The sequence below is a fragment of the Neolamprologus brichardi genome, chromosome 6 (assembly GCF_056152115.1).
Source record: "Neolamprologus brichardi isolate AB-2024 chromosome 6, ASM5615211v1, whole genome shotgun sequence".
NCBI lineage: Eukaryota > Metazoa > Chordata > Actinopteri > Cichliformes > Cichlidae > Neolamprologus > Neolamprologus brichardi.
The window spans coordinates 15490449-15512062 of NC_142109.1; the positions used below are offsets into that span (position 1 = coordinate 15490449).

Sequence of the window (21614 nt, forward strand, 5' to 3'; positions counted from 1 at the left end):
GGAGGAAGCCAGACTGCCCAGAGAGAACATGCAAACTCCACACAGAAAGGCACCGGCCTGATGGTGAAATTGAACTCAAGACCTTCTTGAGGCAACAGTGCTAACCACCGTGTAGCACACACATGTGATATACGTCACTCTAAAATTCACAAAATCTCTGTCAGTCCTAAATGATCAAGAGTTTAATCCAAACTTGACATACAGAATTCAGTATTCGTAGTCATCATGTGGGTCATGTACCCTTCAACTAGCATACAGAGTTGTTGGGGTGAAGGGAGAAAGACAGGAAAAAGACAAGCTGTGGAAACATAACATTAAAATTTGGATTTAAATTAGTGCTGTCAGCATTAATCTTGTTAAAATGACGTTAATGCCATAACCGCATTAACGCGGAACGTCCCTAACGCGTTAACGAGCTATCCACGCTAACGTGTTGAGGCCGCATTAACTCGCTAACGGAGATTTGCCACGTTAATGCAGTTATGGCGTTAACGTCATTTTAATGAGATAACAGCACTCATTTAAATATATCAAAAAACTTAAAGTCCTCTGGAGAATGTTGTTCTCTGCTGAACAGTTTTTTATCTCACATCAGATCCTCACATCTGTCTGTATGTTCAGTTTGGTCATCAAATCACCTAAATGTGTTGGGCTGGATTTTTTTTTCCTTTTGCAAAACTAAACATAATGAGATGCATCGTTGGGAATTAACAGTGTGGTGATGGTGAGATAAGACAGTTTACAACAAGACACACGTGCTTCATGTTTTCTGTGTACATGAACACAAAGATTTTTATCTTGAGTAGTGTAGATAGTGTACAGTAGCAAGCCTCTTAATCAATGTACGCTCAACTTTATACAATTTGGTTAGTGAGCACTCGATAAAAATCATGCTATCTAAAGTTGTGAGCAATTACTAAGTGACTCCGAGCTCTAATCACAGTCGATTACATTTCATCGTGGAGAGAAGCCGTTTGATTCTGACATAATTTCCAGACTCGCTGATTATTTACTCACTGATGTTAAAGCACATTTATTGTTGGCCTACAGTTTGCTACCTTGACTAATTTTGGAGTCGTTTTCTTTTTATAATCTTTGCCTGAAGATAAGAAAAGTTATCTGTGCCAGGCTCGAAGCTATTTTTATCTCAGCTTGTCCCCATTTCAGGAAGTTGTGCGTGTTGTTGCTGTTTTGGATTCTGCATCGTATGATGGTTTAGCAACAGCGGATGTTTGACATTAATTTGACATGAAATAAGTGGCTTTGCTTGTTTAATGACTACAAATCCATTTAAATTGAAGCGACATGGACTATATGTCTCCATTCCATGTCTGCAGGAATCCTCTGAACTTTTCTTTTGCTTCCTGAAGGTCAGATGGTTTAATAAGCTCTCCTCTCTGACATTGTTTAGACGGTAAACACTGGGCTGTTTGTAAGGACACAGTCAGAGACCAATAAAGGAAAAAGACCTACAGCTTTTGGAAGCTGTAGACATTTGGATTGATGAGCATTAAATATTATATTCACATATTTTTGTAGATTTGGAAATGAGTAAAAGACAGATTTTTAGTTTGTATCAGGCAACAAGGGAAAACTTTTCAAAAGACCAAAGGACTGTGGGTCCTAAATTGTGGAACTTACTCTCGCCCGACTTATGATGTGTTCAGACTTGCTTGTTGTTTAATACCATCTACTCAAGCTGTTATTATTTTATTTTTTTTCTTATTATTTTTCAGCTAAAAAGCTAAAGCTTTGTCTCTGCTGTCCACAATAAGTTACTGTGTTTTATTATTTCAAGCACATTGCAAGAGTCCGACTGTGTCTTTTTAAGCTAATGCAGAGACACAGAGTCACACTTACAGGATTAATCGATCAGATCAATCCTGTTCCAGAGAAATCTTGGCCACTGCGTTAACTTCAAAACTTGGCTGCATGTATTGGCAAGGACCAGAGAGGGAGGCCACATTACACCAATTGTAAGGTCTCTGCTGTTTTAAGGCTCCCAGTCACAAAGATATCGTTTAGTTATTGTGCTCCATGTTTATGGAGCAGTCTACCTGATGACCTGGTGGCTGCTGAGACTGTTGAGATTTTTAAAAGCAAACGCAAGACTTTCCTTTTTATTGTATTTTACTTTCATTCATTTACTGATATATTTTCATTGCATTTTTCTTTGTTTACCTGTTTATTCATCTGTTATTATCTTTATGCCTTTATTCAGCTCTAAGTCAGTAGGATCAGCTTCTCTCTCATCTGACTTACGGTATAGTTGAATAGTGCAGACAAATTTACCTCCTTTCTCCTTTTCCGAATCACTTTCAAATCAGTATCACAGTATGAAGGAAAGGTGAATCTGACTGTGCTTAAAAAAACAAATACAAATGGAACTACAGTGAAACCTAATCAAGTTCAAACTGACTTTGATGTAAGTAATTTAGGAACTGTGGGTTGGTGTCAAAAGTCAAATCATACCTGCAGGTTATGGCATGAAATAGAAAAACACATTCATAACTAACACTGAATTAACAGTTATGTTATTGTTTTTTATGATTGGTTGGAATTGCTATGAATGACCTCTTTTACTTGGATAAAGGATGGTCCAGTGTGTCCTCTCCTAAAGGAGGTAATAAAGGAAGCACTAGAGCACCTTTCCTCAGTATCTAGAGCAGTTCTTATTATGGCTGCCACACAGATACTTCTGGGTCACTTCACTCTTAGAGACATTTAGGGTTGGAAACTGTCCATCGTTAGTTTTAGATAAATTTACCCTTGATGAGAAGCTTTTGTTCTGAAGCTTTTGCAGCTGACTAACAAGTTGTCATTGGTTTCAGTAAGCTGTCTTCTCTTCTACCGGTTCCTACTCCCCTCACACACATATGGTGCCAACAGAGGAAGCTATTACAGAAACTAGTGCAACTATAATTGAATGCAAAATGCATCTGAGACTATTAAACTGCCCTGAAATTAAGACCAAGGCTGTCTGGGTCTCACGCTGTCCCTTGAAATGACAGGAATTTGCCCTGCTGTGTTTGCAGTGCAAGTATCCAGCTGCTCTCTCACCCTCTACTCTCTCTGCTTTTGTTTTTGTATTGTTTATTTATCTGTGTCATCAACCCTCGGTGTCTGTTTTCAGAAAAGGGCAGTACAGCTGGTGGATGCATGAGAGAGGCTTTTGAAGGCAGAATCTGTACCCACATGCATTAATAAACTTGTGTACGCAAAAATGTCATCAGGACATGAATGTTTCTGAATTAAGGAGGTTTAGCAGATCTCTAATTTTCCCCACAGCCCTCCAAATATCCTATTTTAAGAATCCTAGCTTCCAGCAAGAAGGAAAGGTTCACACCTCTTCCCCTTGTGCCCACAGGGAGGTCGCCCAGATTGACCAGTTCCTTCAGGAGACGGCGGCCCGTGAAGCAAACGCTAAGGTACGTTTGCAGCAGTTCATTGAGGAGCTTCTGGACCGAGCCGACCGGGCCGAAAAACAGCTGCAGATCATCAGCAGCTGTGGCACCACGCCGAACGGCAGCCTGGGACGCTGCAGCCTGCAGGCCTCGAAGGGCAATGGACGCCAGGTTAGGATCTTTTAATACACATTGCTGTAGGTTCACTATGAAACGTGTGATGTCAAAATAAAAAATATATATAATGCATATAATATATAACATATTTTCTGCCATACGTAACAACACCTGCTGTACAAATTGGTTTTTAAAGATTTAACTGGTCCTTATCACTCTGATGTTGTTGGTTGATTTTCCGATTAACTTTTTCTATGTAATTTTGTAGCACATTTTAACTGGCATATTATTTTAACTGGCAAAAGTAAGTAACATTCTTAGTTTTATTGCAAATAAGTAATGTTTCATTAACATTTAGTAGTTACTTTTTTCACTTCCAGAGACTCTTAAAGACTCCTTAAACTGCAGGAAATTCCACTTCCAGCATTCTGGCAGTCATTAACAGAGCAGCTTGTTGCTGATGAAAAGTACATAAGCATAGATTGTATTGATTTATGCCTCTGTAATGCACCACAGCTCGAACCGGTAATAGACTTCAAGATGCCTGAGACAGCAAGTCTACTGTGTTTTACTGAACTGAAGGGTAGTCGCTGCCTGTTTTTCACATATGAGCAGTTGAAATGAAATAAAATATAATTCTGGATTAGTGATGCACCAAATTCTGATATTTTTATTCGGTTTGCTTATTCGGAGCAGTTATTACCCCTTCTGTGAAAACATAAGAAACAAAACAAGACAAACCTCTGCCGGCACGTCACTCTCTGGGCAGTATTTACTTTTAAGGGAATAGTACTGCATCATATTTTAATAGTATTGTAAACTTTATGTAGGAGTAGATCATGGAAATAGGTATTGATTTGTAAATAACTGGACATGAACAACCTGTGCATAGTATATCATATTATACTACGGGATATTTCTAGATAACTAGACAGCTCAGTCTCTTTCCTTTGGCAATACTCTTTTATAAATATCTAACACGTTTTACCGTCAACTTGTTAGAAAGGCAGATGTGAAAATTAAAAGTGAGATCGGAGGTCAAACGTGACGTGATATTTGGATGTTTAGTCATATTTAGAAACCCCATATTCTTTCCCCTGTATTTTTAAATGTGAAGATGTTTTTATTTAAGGTTATATTGTTTGGATATAAAGTGAGTCCTTATATCGTTGTACAAGAGATTATGTTTTCTATAGATTAGATTTTGTTAATATCCATGTGCTCTATATATGCAAGTGCATTTTATTAATATTGCACATTTATAACCAAAGTGCTTTAAATTAAAATAAAACAGATTAAACAAATTCCTTTCTTCAAAGATATGGGGGTAAGCCTAGCTGTATATATTGAACTGATAATATACAAAGCATTTTATTTTATACTCTATCAGTGTGATCTTCCTTCATCAAGGGATTATTACAGTAGGTATACAGTAGGTACAGTTTTACAGTTGTTACAGCATTCAGCATCAAAGCTGTTGGAACAGTGAAACTGTGCAGCTCGATACATCCTGATCAGAAAGTGTGCTCCTATGAAAAAGAAAACTGGAATGCAGCTCTTCATCTCCAGGCTCGGTGCTTGAACCATGTTTCTTTTGTTTTGCCGTATTACACAATGATTAAAAAAAGCTATAAAAGCACACAGAGTCTGTTCTTAATGTCACGTATTCAAATTACTGTACAACACTTATGGAAAAAAAAAGGGGTCACCTGTTTCACAATGCAGTAATGTGTATGCTGCCATGGAAACAGTTCTTGCTCTCGCTCAAGATTTCAGCATGATTTTTAATCAGATGTGATATGGTGCAGAGCTGCCTGAGAGGAATCATGTCCTAGGATTACCGTCTCCGAGTGCACAGATGATGTCGGCGTCCTCGGGATATCGCTTTATAGTCAGGTGACCAATTATAGACAAATCTTCAAAATAAAGTGTTTTACTAAGGAGTTGGGCCACTGTGACCACATGTTTTCCAAATGATATTCCATTATTGGATGTTATCTGACCAATCAGTCCAAATTCTCCAGTAGCTCTTCACTTGGGTTGAGATCTGGCCGTAGCATATGATTTACCTCATTTTCATCCTCAAACCATCGAGTGAACCTTTCAGGGCATCAGGGTAGACAAAGGTGGTGATTCAGAAGAGTGAATGTATTGATTCAGAGTGATCCTTCTTTCTAAGGTCAGGGCTTTTAAAGTGTGGCTCTTGGTAACATTTTATGCAACCCACGAGCATGATGAGGATAAGAACGCACTAATGCACATTTCATTCATCTGAGTTCATGGCAGACTCTGACAGAACAGGAGAAAACAAGTATTTCTCTTCAACTTCTTCTGCTGTAGTCATCATAGCTCACAAACCTTTCTAACACTGACAAATCCAGCAGGTATCAAGGAACACAACAGTCTCAGAAGAGGTTATAAAAACATTAACACCATAAACCACCTTCAACTTACCAGGCAAAAAGCCTGCTACAGTCACACTGTAGGGAAAACACTGATTGGAGACTGTGCCATAATCACAATTATTGCAATAGTTGCAACGAACTTGCGATCTTGTTCCTTTAAAGACGGGGAACAGCAGTACTCGCTGTCAGTTTCCATTTTCAAAGTGACTTTTTTTTGCAAGAGCCAGTCTGCAATCAGTTTGCGATTGATTGAGGTGAAGTTGGCATTGGCATAGAGTCTGTGTGGTTAATGGGCGATTAACTGTCATAAAATGGTAGAAATTGCAAGTCTGCTGTCATCTGTTGTAAATCTGTTGCAACAGATGACGGCAAGATGCACAGAAATTCACATTAACTGCTCGCATTTAGAGTTCAGCCAGAGCCTCATACACACAGAAATTCCTGCTCAGATGGTGACATAGTTACTGCGGGATGGAGATTTAACTGCAAAATGAAATAGGAAATAAACAACCTCGATTTCACATGGGAACATAACCAGAATATAACCAGTGTAGGCCCCTGTTACAAGGAGACATGCTGCAGATGTGTTGCGTTCGTCAGTGCAGACTGACTCAGACTGATTGCAATGTGCCGGCAGTTTGAATTCGTTTATAAATTAGATGGCGGTTGCTTGCAAACCAGTTGGTTATACAATCTGTCTGAGAGTTCAGTCAGTCTGAGTTGGACTGTGATTGTTTGGAGAAAGGTTGCCTCCCATCAGGTGAAATGTGCAGTCGCCTCATGATGGAAACTGATTGGTACTGTTGCACGTTTAAACACTTGGTGACCAGTTGGTAGCTGCAACTACTTGCAATCGGTTATTTTATATATGATATTTATATAGTTATTTTTTATTTACTAGTTGCAAGGAGGTTGCCTTCCTTCTTGTACTTTAGTGTGACTAAATACGAAATCCCTAAATCTGCATTAAGTTAAATGCCAGAGGTCCCTTCCTTCCTGTTAAAAGGGAGTTTTCATTCCCATTTTCGCCATGTGGTTGCTCATAAAAGGTTGTTTGACAGTTTGGGTTTCTCTCTATTATTGTAGGATCTTTAACTTGCAATATAAATTATCTCAAGGTGATTGTTGTGACTTGAAATATTAGAGAACCACATGACCTGTGAATGACCTGAAACTACCTACATTTAGTCAGTTTCTTGTCTCCATGCTTGTGCACTGTAGGACTATGAGTAATCAGCATGACAAGTACAAGTGTGGAGGCACTAACTGGTTGGCACCTTGTTATACTGTCAAGGGAAGCCCAGCGATGTCTCCACCTCTCTATATGGCCTGAGAAAGGTCGCCCTCATCTTCCTAGGAGACAGGTTTTAGAGTGACAGGGGTATTTTAGGACTGGTGGTGAGAGAATGGTTTATCTGCTCACTCTGTTGTTCTTTCCAGGCTGACTGTAATATAATTTTCACAAAGAATGAGAGGAATATACAGCAGCTTTAATCTGACTGTGATTCTTTATTATGTTTTGGGTTTGTAACAGAGAGCAGAAGAGGTAGAAATAGACAAATGCTGACGTTTGGCTCGAATTTAAGTCACCCAAATTGAGTTATACCTCCCGATGAATGCATTTGATTAAAACCATTTCTTGGAGATGTGCTCCTGCTCTGCCTTCACTGCAGTCTGTCCAGGAATGAAAGGCACGGATGATGCTCGCCTGTTTCCTCCATGGTCCATTTTCACTGGCAGTGGCCCACAAACAAGCTGTGTGAGTGAAGCAGAGAAAAAGAGAGGGAGCAGAGAGGGAGGGAGACTGTCTGTGTTTGCGCACATTTTCCCTCTGTGGCACGTCGCCGGTTTGGTACACAGAGTTCCACCTGGCATGGCTTCACACACGCACACTTCAGTGCACATGCAGCTTTGAGCACGGTGTGAAAGAGCGACAAGGAAGATTTTGCGCTGGCAAACACAGAGAGTCAGATTGCACACTTACAAGCAAATACATTTTAAAAACCTGCTCTCAGAGCTGCAACCAAATATTTTAGATTGCAGGGTTCTCTCTGCAGTGAGTACAGTGGATAGATAGAAGTATTGATTGCTCAGTCAGTCAGGTCCATCCAGCATTTTGCTCTAGAAAAAGATATTTTGACTACTTTCCATCCATTTTCTTTGGGTTATCCAATTCAGGGCTGCAGGAGTTTGTGACAGCTGTCATGTGGCAAAATGTGGGTTACACCCTGGACAGGTTACCAGTCTGTCGTGTGGCTAATACAGACAAATGATCATGTTAGACTCACACCTATTCACGACAATGATCCTGTTCAGATGCTTTGCTCGTGTGTACAGTACAAAAACATCTCAAATCAAGAAAATGACATGTGATGAAAACACGTCACTGAATCACACACAATTACCTTTAATCAGAAAAGCACTTTTGGTAATCATTATAGTCATGATTGTATTCTGTTTGACAAAAATGAGAAGTAACGGAGCCTGTTTGAGATACATTTAGAAAACCTTTCCCAGATAACTGCAAAATAGGCTGCAGTTTCATTTTCTATGATTTCATTCTACTTCCAGTGGGATTTTTTTTAAGCATGCTTCTGTACTCGATTTATTTTTGTAGCAGTTCTAATTTAGTGTGACAGCTGTTTGTCAGTAATACATACAGTTCTTGTCCTTCAATTAAATGTCTTGTTGTACTTTGTGTTTTGGTAAAATATGAATGCTCGCATTTCTCTATCATAAAAAAAAGATCAGCCTGTAAAATAATGTTTGAGAATGATGGGGAAACGGGACATTTTATTAATAACACGTTTGATCCGACTCTTTGTTTTCTTTGTGTTTCTCTGTCTCTCTCCAGAGAAACTCGAGCATCTCTGGGAGCACGAGGGGAATGTACCAAGTGTCAGAGCGACGTTCCTCTCCCAGCACAGGGTGGGTCAGCAACACACTGCTGTACATTCAACACAGGAGTTATCCATTCATAGTACCATTGTACCATAAAGAGCTTTATGAAACAAATGTTGATGTACATTGGAAACAGGATGCAAAAGCAGGATGCTGAGGCAGGCAATACTTCCAAATAGCAAGCCTTCATTTTTTGACCCCCCGGATGTTACAATGTGTGACTGCTGGGGAAAAAACTCTCAAAAAACAGCAATGTGCACTTTCACTAAATGCATTTTCAATAACATACTGACCGCTCGGGTTCTGATGGTAAATAATGTCTTGTGTTCTTCTACACAGTGTAGAAGAACACAAGATGTCAAATGTCCAGATGTTTATTCTCTGTATAAATCCTGCGCTCCACCCGAGCCTTAATCCTGAGGACCACACAAATTTAAGAGTTTAACCTTTTATCAAAAACACATTTTTCTCTCATTTATCTGATATGCCATGATTTTGGTTTCAATTAATGATACTTCTTATTTAGGATTTCTATGGCTGAAGTAAAATTCCCCACCATCCATCACTTATGACTAGGGATGGGTACCGGTATCCGGTGCCATGATGGCACCGGTTCTGACATAAACGGTAGTAACCAGACCGAAAAGCAGCGCACATTTCGGTGCTTTATTTCGGTGCTTATTTTTTCCTGAGCTGTGATACACTTTGAATTCTAGCCAATCGTTTTACGTTTCCGGGGATAGTAGGCGGGCCCAGGTACGTACGTTCTTTTAGAGCAGAGCTACAGATTAAAAATGCCCAAGGCAAAGCAGTCAAAAGTCTGGCTGTACTTCACAGCGAAATATGCAAACTCAGCAGCCTGCAACAAGTGCTTTAAGGTGATACTGTGCAAAGGAGGCAACACCTCAAATCCGATGAAACACCTGGCGACGGATAGCGTTTCTTTTAAAGCCGAAAAATGCGCCGTATTTGATAGCTTGCTGCGAGACCTCACACCGAGCGCCTCTACTGCGGGTGTGGTGCCTGTTGTCGGACCCGGAGTTTGCAACATCCCCCAAAAACCCGAAGAGGAGAGTCCTGGCCCCTAGCCCTGCCAGTGTAGGATGATGATGGCAGCAGCACCCGTTCTTCTCTGCGTGAGTAGCTTAATGTTGTTCGTGTGTAATTTACGTTGAGTAGGCTAACCACGTTATTACATTAATGCATGTAAGGTGAACTAGCAAACACCGTGGTAGTTACATGTGACTGTCTTCTTGTTTGATGGCAGATACTCCCTTCACCCTGGCCAAAAAGGCTAAAATGACCAAAGAAAAAGTGGAAAACAGTTAAACATGAGAGGTTTTTCGACAAAGTTTGTGTTTTTTCCATTGTTTAAGCACTGCTTCCAGCCAAGAGTGATACCATATATGCCCCATAGCTGCAGAAAAGGCTAACATTGTTATCTCTTTACAAAAAAACAGCTGAACATGAGAGGTTTTTGGACCAATTTTGTGTTCTCCATTCTTTAAGCACCGGTTTGAGCACCGTTTAAGCACCGGCACCGTTTCAAAAGTACCGGTTTGGCACCGGTATAGGATAAAACCTAAACGATACCCATCCCTACTTATGACTCACAGCTGACCCGAAATAACAAATGATTTTATAATCATTCTAAAGGCTCGCAATACAACAATAGACGTTACTCAGGTGGTGCATCACTATGAATTATTAGTTAAAATGATCTTCTCTGCTTTCAGAAAGGATGGTCCTGTGCATCCTCTGCTAAAAGAACTAATAATAATAATGGATTGGATTTATATAGCGCTTTTCAAGGCACCCAAAACACTTTACAATGCCACTATTCATTCACTCTCACATTCACACACTGGTGGAGGCAAGCTACGGTTGTAGCCACAGCTGCCCTGGGGCAGACTGACAGAAGCGAGGCTGCCATATCGTGCCATCGGCCCCTCTGGCCAACACCAGTAGGTGGTAGGGTAAAGTGTCTTGCCCAAGGACACAACGACCAGGACAAAGAGCCCGAGGCTCGAACCGGCGACCTTCCGGTTACAGATGCGCTTCCCAACCCCATGAGCCACAGTCGCCCCTGAATAAAGGAATCAGTGGCGTTCCTTTTCTTTGTGTTTGGAAAATCTCAATGGCTGCCACTTCCAGGTCACTTTACTCAGAAACCTTCCTAAATGAAGAATAAAATAGATGCAAGGAAAAGTGATTTGCTGAAATTAAACAGGAAGTGGACAAAAACAGATGAAGACAAGGAAATAGTGGAAAAATATAAACATTATAAGAATAAAGAAAGGAAATCATTAACGTCACAACAGGAACCACAGCTCAGCAAATACTATACAAGACCCTAAAACCATGATAACAAATGTAGTCTCTCGTTTAATGGTACTTTTACTGCTGAGTGAAATCGCAGTGATCCATGCTTTAAATTGGCTTATTTAAATTGTTATAATTACTATTATATGTCTCGCACCAGATGTATGTATGTATATATATATATATATATATATATATATATATATATATGTGTGTGTGTGTGTATGTATATATATATATATATATATATATATACATACATACATACATACATACATACATACATACATACACACACACACACACACACACACACACACACACACACACATATATATATATATATTAGGGGTGCAACGATACAAAAAATTCACGGTTCGGTTCGGTTCGATACTTTGGTGTCACGGTTCGATATTTTTTCGATACAAAAAATGTTCATGCCTTTTTATTAATTTGTCATTTATTAAATTTCCACGGCACATTCTGCACCACATCTCTGTGCGTTCATCATTTGTTTAAAGCCAGCTCACCTCCTGCAACCACTTTTCCGAGAATATGCGCTTCTTTTGTGGTTCGGACTCCTTCTGACATTTCTTTTGAGGTGGAGGAACATCACAGTAATTGCTTAAAGGAGCTTGCTTCTTCGACATCTTTAAGAGTTCTAAACAAATGTCTGTCCTCCTCCAGAAAATCTTATGTATGCAAACACGCGTTGCAACTTCTTATCTTGTGCGCGTTTTTTTATTTTGACAGCGAATGCGCACCTGCGGACCACTTATGTGCAGCCCTGGTTATTTAGCTCGTCATATTGCAGCCACAGAAATTTGTTTGTCCATGAAACCATAAAGCTGCACTTTCTTTTTGCCTTATAGTCTGATTTGTCATAACTTTTCCGTTTTGTGGTAAGCTTTTCTTTGGCTGTCACTTCTTCACCCTGACCTGTCTTATTTGGCTCAGCAGAACTAAAATATATATCCTGCTGCTTTTACACACGCACTCACACAACGCTCAGCAATCCTCTGCGCGATCAACCTCTCACATGTTTAAGCTGCGGGAGATTTCACTTGTCATGTTTGCATAGTAAGCTAACGATTGATAAGATGATGTCAGAGGAATTGGTGCGCAAATTATCATCACTCACCAATCAGTGCTGTCGCTCTCTATACACAGTTCGCGCGATTGCAAAGTGAAAGCAAAAAACAAGCGCTAATTCAAACGCGATTTCAATATGTCACATATTGACAGTGGCTCACCGATGCCAATGACATAATTACCCAGCTACATTTCCGAAAGAATGCAAAAGCATTGACATATATTTTTCCTTCCTACGATAGGCCGACGAGCAGAGCAGGGCAGCCCGACTGGAAAAATCGCTAGCCCGGGACATCGGGCTTGCGATTTTGCGAGCCCTGTATCTGATTGAGGAATCACTCATCTTTGGAAAAGAGAGTTTATTACAGAGAAATGGCTCTTTCCAAAATAAAAGCTATACTATACGCTTCTTCTGGGCTATATTCTCAGCAGCATATTAAACATATCAGGTCCCCATAAGGAGAATCATGTGCTAACGGCTGTCTAAATGACTCGGGTAAAGTTTGTAGCATGCGTGCTTGTTGTTTTTGTCTGCTTCCACTTGTCTTTGCACTAGGATGATGTCAGAGTAAATGTGCAGTCATATTCGTTGTGTTCCCACTAGTGCTGTCAGCCTTAATCTCGTTGAAATGACGTTAACGCCACAACACGGCAAATCTCCGTTAACGAGCTACCGCGGATTGCCCCGTGCGTGGGGCTGGACGGCCAACACGTTAACGAGCTAACTGCGCTAACACACTAGTTCCCACCCATGTAATTGAGCATTGTGTGGCACATCCAACATACTGTTTTACTTTAGTCCATGACGCGCTTACCTTCAGGGTCATACGTCACATGAAAACCAAAATAGTTCCAAACGCCAGATCTGAATGAGGGTGGGGGAGGTTCCATTTGCCATGTTGCAAGGAGAGCTTAACTTCTGTCTCGCTAGCTTGCCCTGCTCAGTGAATCTGCGTTCGACTACTCCGCCTAGGCTGCACTGTCGAGCGCAGATCCACTGAGCGCTCAACACAGACAGCACCGTCAGATGGAAAGTTGATAAAATAAATTTAAAATTTTGTATTGTTTGATACATATGCGTACCAAACCGAAAGCACTGTATCGAACGGTTCAATATCGATACGAGTATCGTTGCACCCCTAATATATATATATATATATATATATATATATATATATATATATTCACATGATACATGACATGAAGACATGATGGAGTCTACTTTAAAGCAAAGTCCACACAGTAACTCCTAAAATGGTGCAAAGCTTTCTTTTAAAACAACAATTATCTTCTTAAAATTCAAAAATTTAATTTAAAAAAATTAAGCAAGATTTCTAAACATCTGTTTGGTACACTTTTTCAAAAGTTAGTATTTGTTACCTTATCTAGCCTCCGAGGCAAGCTAAAGACTAACTCATTTCAGTGTTCAAAACTTGGGTCATACACAAGTTCAAGAAGCTAACATTTGACAGGAGGGGCAGGCAAGAGACAGAGAAATTGTGGTCGAAAAACTAGCAGGATATCATACACAAGAGAATCACAAAGTCACAGAAAATGCTGGACAGCTCTACAAAATGCTGAGAGTTTGGCAGAGGACGGAAGGAAGGAGGGCTCTATAAATACTGGGTGACTAATTGGCGGGAAAATAGAAACAAAGAGAGGAACTAGTTACCAGCTTAGAGATTTCAAAGTAAAGCAGGAAATTATTATATAGGTCATCAACTTTATATATTTTTTCCTTCTAACCAGAGCAAACAATCTGTAACAGATTTCATGGCAATACATTTTTCAGTATTCCATGATATTGTTGTTTTTAAACTAAAGAGCTGATTTTTCAGGACTCACATTGCTTCTTTGTGTCTGCCACATTGGACGTTATACAACCACTGGTTGTTATGGAAACTGGTTGGGGAAATTGTTTGCAAAGAAAGTGCTAAATCCCAAACCTTGCTAGCTTATTCCAATATAAACCTGTACTTTTTCATATTAGCCAAGCATCAGTACAGTTTGAGAAAGTGCAACGCAAGCTTGACATGTAGAAGGTTTGGCCTCAAAGTAAAGGTTGTGTCTCAGAGGTTTCAAATGGCGCAGAGAGGAGCCGACTGGTGTTTGTAGAAAACGCCGACACATCCGTTCAAACAAGACTGCAGCAATGTGCTAGCAACTGAAGTAATCACAAAGAGGTTTTGGGGGAATATGTGTTTTTACCTGCTGGTTGCCATGGGGTCACTGACTGTAGGCCTCTGTGACTAGCACTTTAGCAATCATGTTCCCAGTCGCTGCCACCAACCTCCAGCAATGACACATAACAGGTTGGGAAATATTCAGTTTTCCGTGATGACTACTATTTACCAGATGGTGGCGGTGCAGTCTGTAGGCTTGTATGACTGGGGCCTTATTCACTGGATCCTGCATTGTCACCACGACAGTCATATGTTCAGAATGGCTGAAAAGTTAATGTCATGTGGTCAGTGATCATGTGTTTGCAAAGCCTCAACTGAGCGAATGTGAATTTATTTTTTTTATTATTGAGAGTAGACTGTTTAATCCAGAGTCCTAACAACAGATGGAAATTAGCCCTTGGCTATAATCTGGTATGTTTACATTCATGTAATTTTTTTTTTTTTACATTTATGTTCATTAACATGCACTGTCCTAAATAAATAAATAAAAAATAAATTGTGAACATTTGTGAGCACAGTAGTCGCCAACTATTAATGAGAACATCAAATCTATAGTGTTGAAAACTGACTTAAAATTGAATCTATCCAAACCACATATCACAGATGCTCTCAGTCAGTGGCAGCGCTGAGGCGCAGGTCAGACGTCTCACTACACGAGGTGTGACTGAAGTATTTCTGGGTCTCCACTGGAGATTTCAAACACATGGCGTGCCATCATGTACCGACCCAACTGTCATCCCCAGTTGGTGTGCGAATGTGTTCCCTTCTCTGACGTCACACAGAGCCTGTCAGGCCTTCCCCATTAAATAAGTGATGGCACGACGCACGCACAAACGCCCGAGAACAACTGTGTGAGCCTTCTGCCTTCGGTTATTAATAGCTGTTTAAGGATAAAGGTTGTATTCAGATGCTATTTTACAGGCAAAGTTACTCAATTTGCACAACTTCAAACTCCCATTAAAACTTACAATCAAGATTTACTAAAGACACGCAATAAAAAGTTGGCAATCCAAAGTCACTGGTCACTGTTTTCCTTTAAGACTGTTTAAATAGACATTGCTGCACAAACATCAATCCAGAGTGAAAAAGAAAAGGTCACCAATCGTCAGTTTGCAAAAGTTTACACAAAACATTGTGAAACCTCATGAATGAACTTTCATGTATTTTGCTTCCTATTGCATAACATCAAGAATAACCTTGAAATTTTGTAAAAAATAGCACCCATCGATGTGACTCGGGTACATTTTATTTTCCTGAATTTCGCTGAAATGCCTTTAGGATGTCGCTGAATGTTATTCTGGATTGTGGGAAATGACTAATGGACCTGCTGATGTGCTTGTTCTTGATCACAGCTGTCTGTGTTTCAACAGAAAATTACAGAAACAGTGGTCACTTTATTAGGTACATTGTTTAACTACACATTATCACATACTGTCAAAGTTCGGCTGTGTGGCAGGATGTAGGACCCAAACGCAGGACTCAAACATGGGAAGTTACCTGAAAACGGCAGCCATGACACACACCTAATCAACCGATCATACAGAAGCAACTCAGTGCATTAGGCATGTAGATATGGTGAAGACAGTCTCCTGAAGTTCAAACTAACCAGAAAAAAGGTGAATTAAGTGGCTTTGGGCATGACATTGTTTTAACACCGTGTGAGACGGGCTGGTCTGAGTATTTCAGAAACTGCTGATCTGCTGTGTTTTTCCCACACAGCTATCTCTTGGGATTGCAGCTAATGGTTTGAGAGAAAATATCCAGTAAGTATCAGTTCTTGCCACTTCAGTTCAGTTAATGATGCCAGAGGTTAGAGGAGAATGGCCAGACTGCTTTGCTACAACCCATCTACTTTTAGGTGCATCTCTGAATACACAACACTTCAAACCCTGATGTATTGTGATGAAGATGAAGTTACAGGATGAAGCATGAAGATCGGAAAGATGTTGGTTGGCCTGATGAGTGTTATTTGGATGGTAGGGTCTGAATGTAGTACAAACATTTAAAGCATGGATTCGTCCTTACTTGCATCGGTTTTTCAGGCAGCTGGTTTTGTGATAGTGTGCAGGATATTTTCTTGGCGCACTTTGGGTTTCTTGAGGATGCATAAAAACAAAAACATGCTTACACTCTTTGTCAGCTTAGAAGTAAGAAACAGTGCCTGTGTTATTAGTAAAGGTCACCCCCACCCCATCAGGTTTGCTTGTTTGCAACCATAAATAGTGCTGCTTTTGGGAGATTATGGGTCAGTTTTGAAGTAAACTTGTCTAACACCTGTATTTGTCACAGAGCTTTCTCTGCACTGTCCAGGTCACTTGGTGGGGAAGGTTATCAGTGACCAGTTAGCCAGATCTAGTGTCAAGCTCTGTGCTTTGGGCACTGAGTTGTAAGCTTACTTGTATTTAACAGTCAACCAATTAGTAATGCTTTCACCGTATTCTCTTCTTAGCATTCTTCTGAGCTTTGCTTATTTGTCTACTCTGCTCAGGAGCTAGAAATTCACTAGTGTTTTACCCTTGTACGAATCCTTGACCATCAGGAGTGTTTTGCCCTGTGTTAACCAGTCAGTCTGCCGAATGTCTGTCTCTATGTTTCTGACATCTACTTCAAGGCCCACCAGACTCTTAGCATTGATGTTGTGTTATGTCTTTTCACTTTTGCTCAGTCTCAGCTCTGGCTGACTCATTTATGTGTCCTGTTGTCTCAATTTGGAGAAGGGTACAGTATTCATACTCTTGGCTTCTGTCTCTCTGGGACTGACTGATAGATATCTTCCTGCACTTCTCTATCAACTTCTGTTAGCAACTAAAGTTTCTCTGGGTTTTCTTGAGAGACTTTAGTCTGGATAGTTCCTTCTCCTTGCAGTGGCATTAAAGAGCTCATTGGAGTCTGTGATACTACTGGTAGCATTCATAGTGTTAACTGTGTTACCATGTACCAGTATCTCTACCAGTGGGACCACTGTCTGTCAGTGAGCTGGAGGGGTTGCAGCTAAGAGGTTGACTGTGTTTAGACTTGCTGCAGTTTTCATCCTCAGTTCGGTGGATGCAGCTGTCACGACTGCTGGTGCAGTATTATGTAGCTCTTTACCACCATGTATGCAGAGTTCCCACTCTGTTATTTATCTATTATTACTGCTGTTTTTTGTATGTAGTGTCATCCAAGAAAACCTGTTATAACTGTACACTGTACAGATGTAACGGTGTCACGTTCTTGGTGCAAGTCTTCTCATATTGATTTACTTGTTGGTTATTTTTGTAAGATGAGACAGAAGGGAGCTGCTTGTTGAGCTGTTTATTATTTACTGTTTGATGCTATGTGGACTCTGAAATTACCAATTCTTACTCATAGTCTCTTATTTTATATATATATTCATTTCACATTATATATTTATTGATTTTAATATTGGCAAAACATGACTGCCGTCTGTCATGTTGATGATGTTGCAGCTTTACAAACAGCTTGTTAGACTGCAGTTTAGTCCAGGTTCGTCCCAGTTTTGTTGTTTAAACAATAAAGTGAGATCATCATTTTAATTTTAGAGAATATAAATTGATGTTTGTGGCATTTTATGGATTTCTACTTTGGCGCATCTTGACTTGGAATTTCTGGTTAGTGCCATCTGCTGTATTACCTGTGATTCTCTTACACTTTTATTCCTAAAATGATGCATGGAGACGTTTTTGCTCTCCTTGTTATGCTGAGAAAAAGAAGCACTGAGATGGAAGAAAGAGAGAAAAAGAAAAATATTCTGCTTTTGAAAGGCTGATAACTGTAACTGCTTATTGCTTGAGATAGCTGGGAGGTTATTTTAAGGACTGTATTAGCTCGTATTCACAAAAGTCACCCTGATTTGACAATAAGTAACCTGAAGTGCGGCTTTTCCTCGTTGGTGATACTAGCTTATCTGTTCTGTCGTACTCTATAGCAGCACTCATGTTGTCTTCAATGGACCTCCGAGGATATTAGTCTTTGTTAGCAATGCCCTGAGGCCTTTACTGATCAGAAGAACATGAACATGTAGCTAATGAATTTAAAGTAGCTACAACAGTGAAGTCTTTTGTGTATTTGAGACTTTTGTGTGTAGTAATTGTATGTTTGAATGTGCCATTAAATTGGTCGACTTAAATCCAGCATCTGCACGGGGAAGGCCTGAATGGGGTCGCAGTTTCAACTGCTATTTACTATTTATGCTGTCATGGTATCTTAGTTGTTTTGCAAATTTGTTACACTTACATGCAAAGTTTAATATTATACAAAGATAACCTGAATAAATGCAGTTTTTAGATTGTGATTTCATTTATTTAGGGAAATAAATGTTATCCAAGCCTACCTGTCTGAAAAAGTCATTGCTTTCTAAACCTAATAATTGGCTATGCCATCTTTGGCAGCAAGAACTACAATCAAGGGTTTGTGATAACTGCCAATGAGTCTTTCACACGGCTGTGGAGGAATTTTGGCCCACTCTTGTTTGCAGAATTGTTGTAATTCAGCCACAGTGGAGGATTTTTGAACATGAGCGGCCTGTTTCAGGTCATACCAAAGCATCTCAATCAGATTTAAGTCCAAACTTCGACGAGGCTGCTCCAGAACCTGCTGGTATGTTTTGGATCATTGTCCTGCTTCATAACCCAAGTGTTTCTTGAGCTTCATGGTGTGACCTGATGGCCGGACATTTTGGTCAGTAGTGCACGGATGCCATTTTTGCCCAGCCTCTTTCTTATTGTTAAATCGTGAACTCTGACCTTAAGTGAGACAAGTGAGGAATGTACTTCTTTAGTTCTGGGTTCTTTACATTTGTCTGATGATCTGAAACATGTGTGACAAATGTGCAAAAAAACTAAGACTAAACTAACTTACTCCTTCAAATAGCTCTCGTAAAAACAACCAAAAGACTCCCACAACTTGTCATATTTACGTTGCATTTCAAGTGTAAGCTTTTTTTTGTAGACACTGTTAGTTACTTTTGGACCAATTTGTCTCTAGCTTCATTTTTAACAGATTGGTTTGATAATTAGGTCTCTGCATGAAAGCCAGCAAAGCTATTTTCTATAATATCTGCTATATGTATGTGAATTATTATGTTTGTATTTGTTCAAAATTATTACCACAGTAAGTCTTGTTATTAGATGTAAGATGGGTCATCTATATGTTAGACAATTCAATAAAAAACTCATGTAGATTACCCTCCCTTGTATTTTTTTCTGCAGAGCATCAGGGAGGATCAAGTCTGTCTCGCAAGGCTCTGGAGGTTACGACAGCGATAGCGTTGAGATGCATCCCATGGAGGACTGTCCTGAAGCTCAATACTATCACATGCAGTGCCGGTTGAATGAGGGGGGTTACGAACGCTCACCCGGATGCGGCTCGAGAAACTGGGGTCTTCGTAAACAGGCTATCCAGAACTGGCAGCGGCGACCTTACAGGAACAGCACTGAAGGCGAGGAGGGAGACGTATCTGATGTGGGTTCCCGAACCACCGAGTCTGAAGTGGAGATGTGGGAGCAAGAGAGGAGGGCTGTGGCGGAAGTCCAGCAGTCTGCTGCGCCCTATTCTCACAGCAGAGCAGCATACCGCCCCACCGCCGGTAAGGGCTCTTTGGAAAGTTGTTAATGTAGACAGATGGGTGTAGCCACGGTGACAGGTCACCCATCGATTTCTGAACTGCGGTTGTTGAAGCCAGAGTTGTTGGCTGTTTAGTATTGTGGCCATTCTCATCTTGTTTTTGCCAGATGTGTTTTTTTCCAGAGTCAGATGTGACGGTGGAGGTCTTCTACTGGATCTGCCTAGCTAGCTTGTTTTCAAGCTGCATTGACAAACTTCTGGGTGCACAGATACATTTACCTGCTAATCGTTCTGAGTAACATATAAATAAGAAAAACAAATAGTGTTTTGTTCATCAAAACTAGCACAGCCTTCTTGGATAGCCTCCAGTTTACTGTTATATCTAGCTGCCCTTGCAGACAGATGGCAGCCTAGCCTGTATCCACTTTCTGTTAACATATTAAATTCTGCTGTGAAGTTGGATAGATATTTTACATTAAAAGTCTAAGGGGATTAACTCACTGTAGGACCTGCATTTTTTAGTACTTTGTTGGCTTGATTTTCAGGTCCCAGATGTTGGTGCATGTTTGTCAAGTGCAGGAAAATTAGTAGAAATCTCCATCCTGTAAATCCGACACTCCCTACAATTTAATATCTGGGAGCCAGGATTCAGAGTCGAGGTTTTGAAATGAGTCCCATAATAGAAGTGACAGATGTAGATCTGGGTCAGCTTGCTGTAATGTAATATTGCAGGAGCTGCGTCAGTGGCCGAAGCTCGTTCTACAAACTGTTTGGGGTTTATCATTGAGGCCTTTTATCTGCTGCAGGTCTCGTATGATATTCATGCAAGACAAGGAAAAAATCTATACCATCTGAGAAAACAAAGTTAAATAAATTGTATATAAATTAATAAATAACATGAAAATAGGTACAAATGATTAAAAACTCTAATATTGGACCACACATATGCTTATTGTGTTTGCGGTGCAGGTACACAGCTTCAGTTCAGCTGTGGTGCATCAGGGGTCATCAGGAAGACAGCTCCATCTGCAGTGTTGGAGCTAAATGCAGCTTCTTTACGTTTGCTCCCGATAAACAAAATAAATGAAGCAACGAGGGACAAGATAAACGCACAAAGTTTAGGGTCTATAAATATTTCTAGCAGGCTCACAGGCTAATCCAACACAATTTAAAATCTTGAGTCCTTTTTAATGAGATGTTTTGCCAGCGTTTCTGTTGTAGATGCTGAGTAAATCAAGTCAAACATTGCTGCAGGTGATTCTGCTGTTCTTCCTTTGTGTGCCTTTGTGCGTTGCGATATTTGTCTGTCATATTGTCTCAGTTCCTCCCCTCATACTAGGTTCTGTGCTCAGCCAAGCTAGGCAGCTAGTCTTTCCTGCACAACTGAAATCCACCACAGATTGTGCATTTCTCTCTTAACTTCTTGTAATGCCAAGATCTTTGAACTCACTGCTGTGGCCCCTCCATCTTTTCCACCTGCTGTTGGGATTTTAAATACCAGTTGGACTGGGGCGGTCTGCGAAGAAGCAAAACTGGGCCAAATCTCTGACAAATTTGTGTAAACTGCTATAACGGCCCCATTAATACAAAAGATTCCTCTCATCATGTTACTGGCATCCCTCTGC

General features: G+C 40.3%; 1 protein-coding gene across 3 annotated transcripts in view; it reads left to right on the plus strand.

Annotated features, from left to right (window-relative positions):
- fbxo41 (F-box protein 41) overlaps positions 1 to 21614 on the plus strand; it is a 65618-nt gene that overhangs the window by 32978 nt on the left and 11026 nt on the right. For all 3 annotated transcript variants that reach the window (XM_006787121.3, XM_006787123.3, XM_006787122.3), the window contains exons 4-6: positions 3368 to 3575; positions 8781 to 8854; positions 19635 to 20011. In XM_006787121.3, the coding sequence (XP_006787184.1) occupies positions 3368 to 3575; positions 8781 to 8854; positions 19635 to 20011 (659 nt within the window). The remainder of the gene's footprint in view (positions 1 to 3367; positions 3576 to 8780; positions 8855 to 19634; positions 20012 to 21614) is intronic.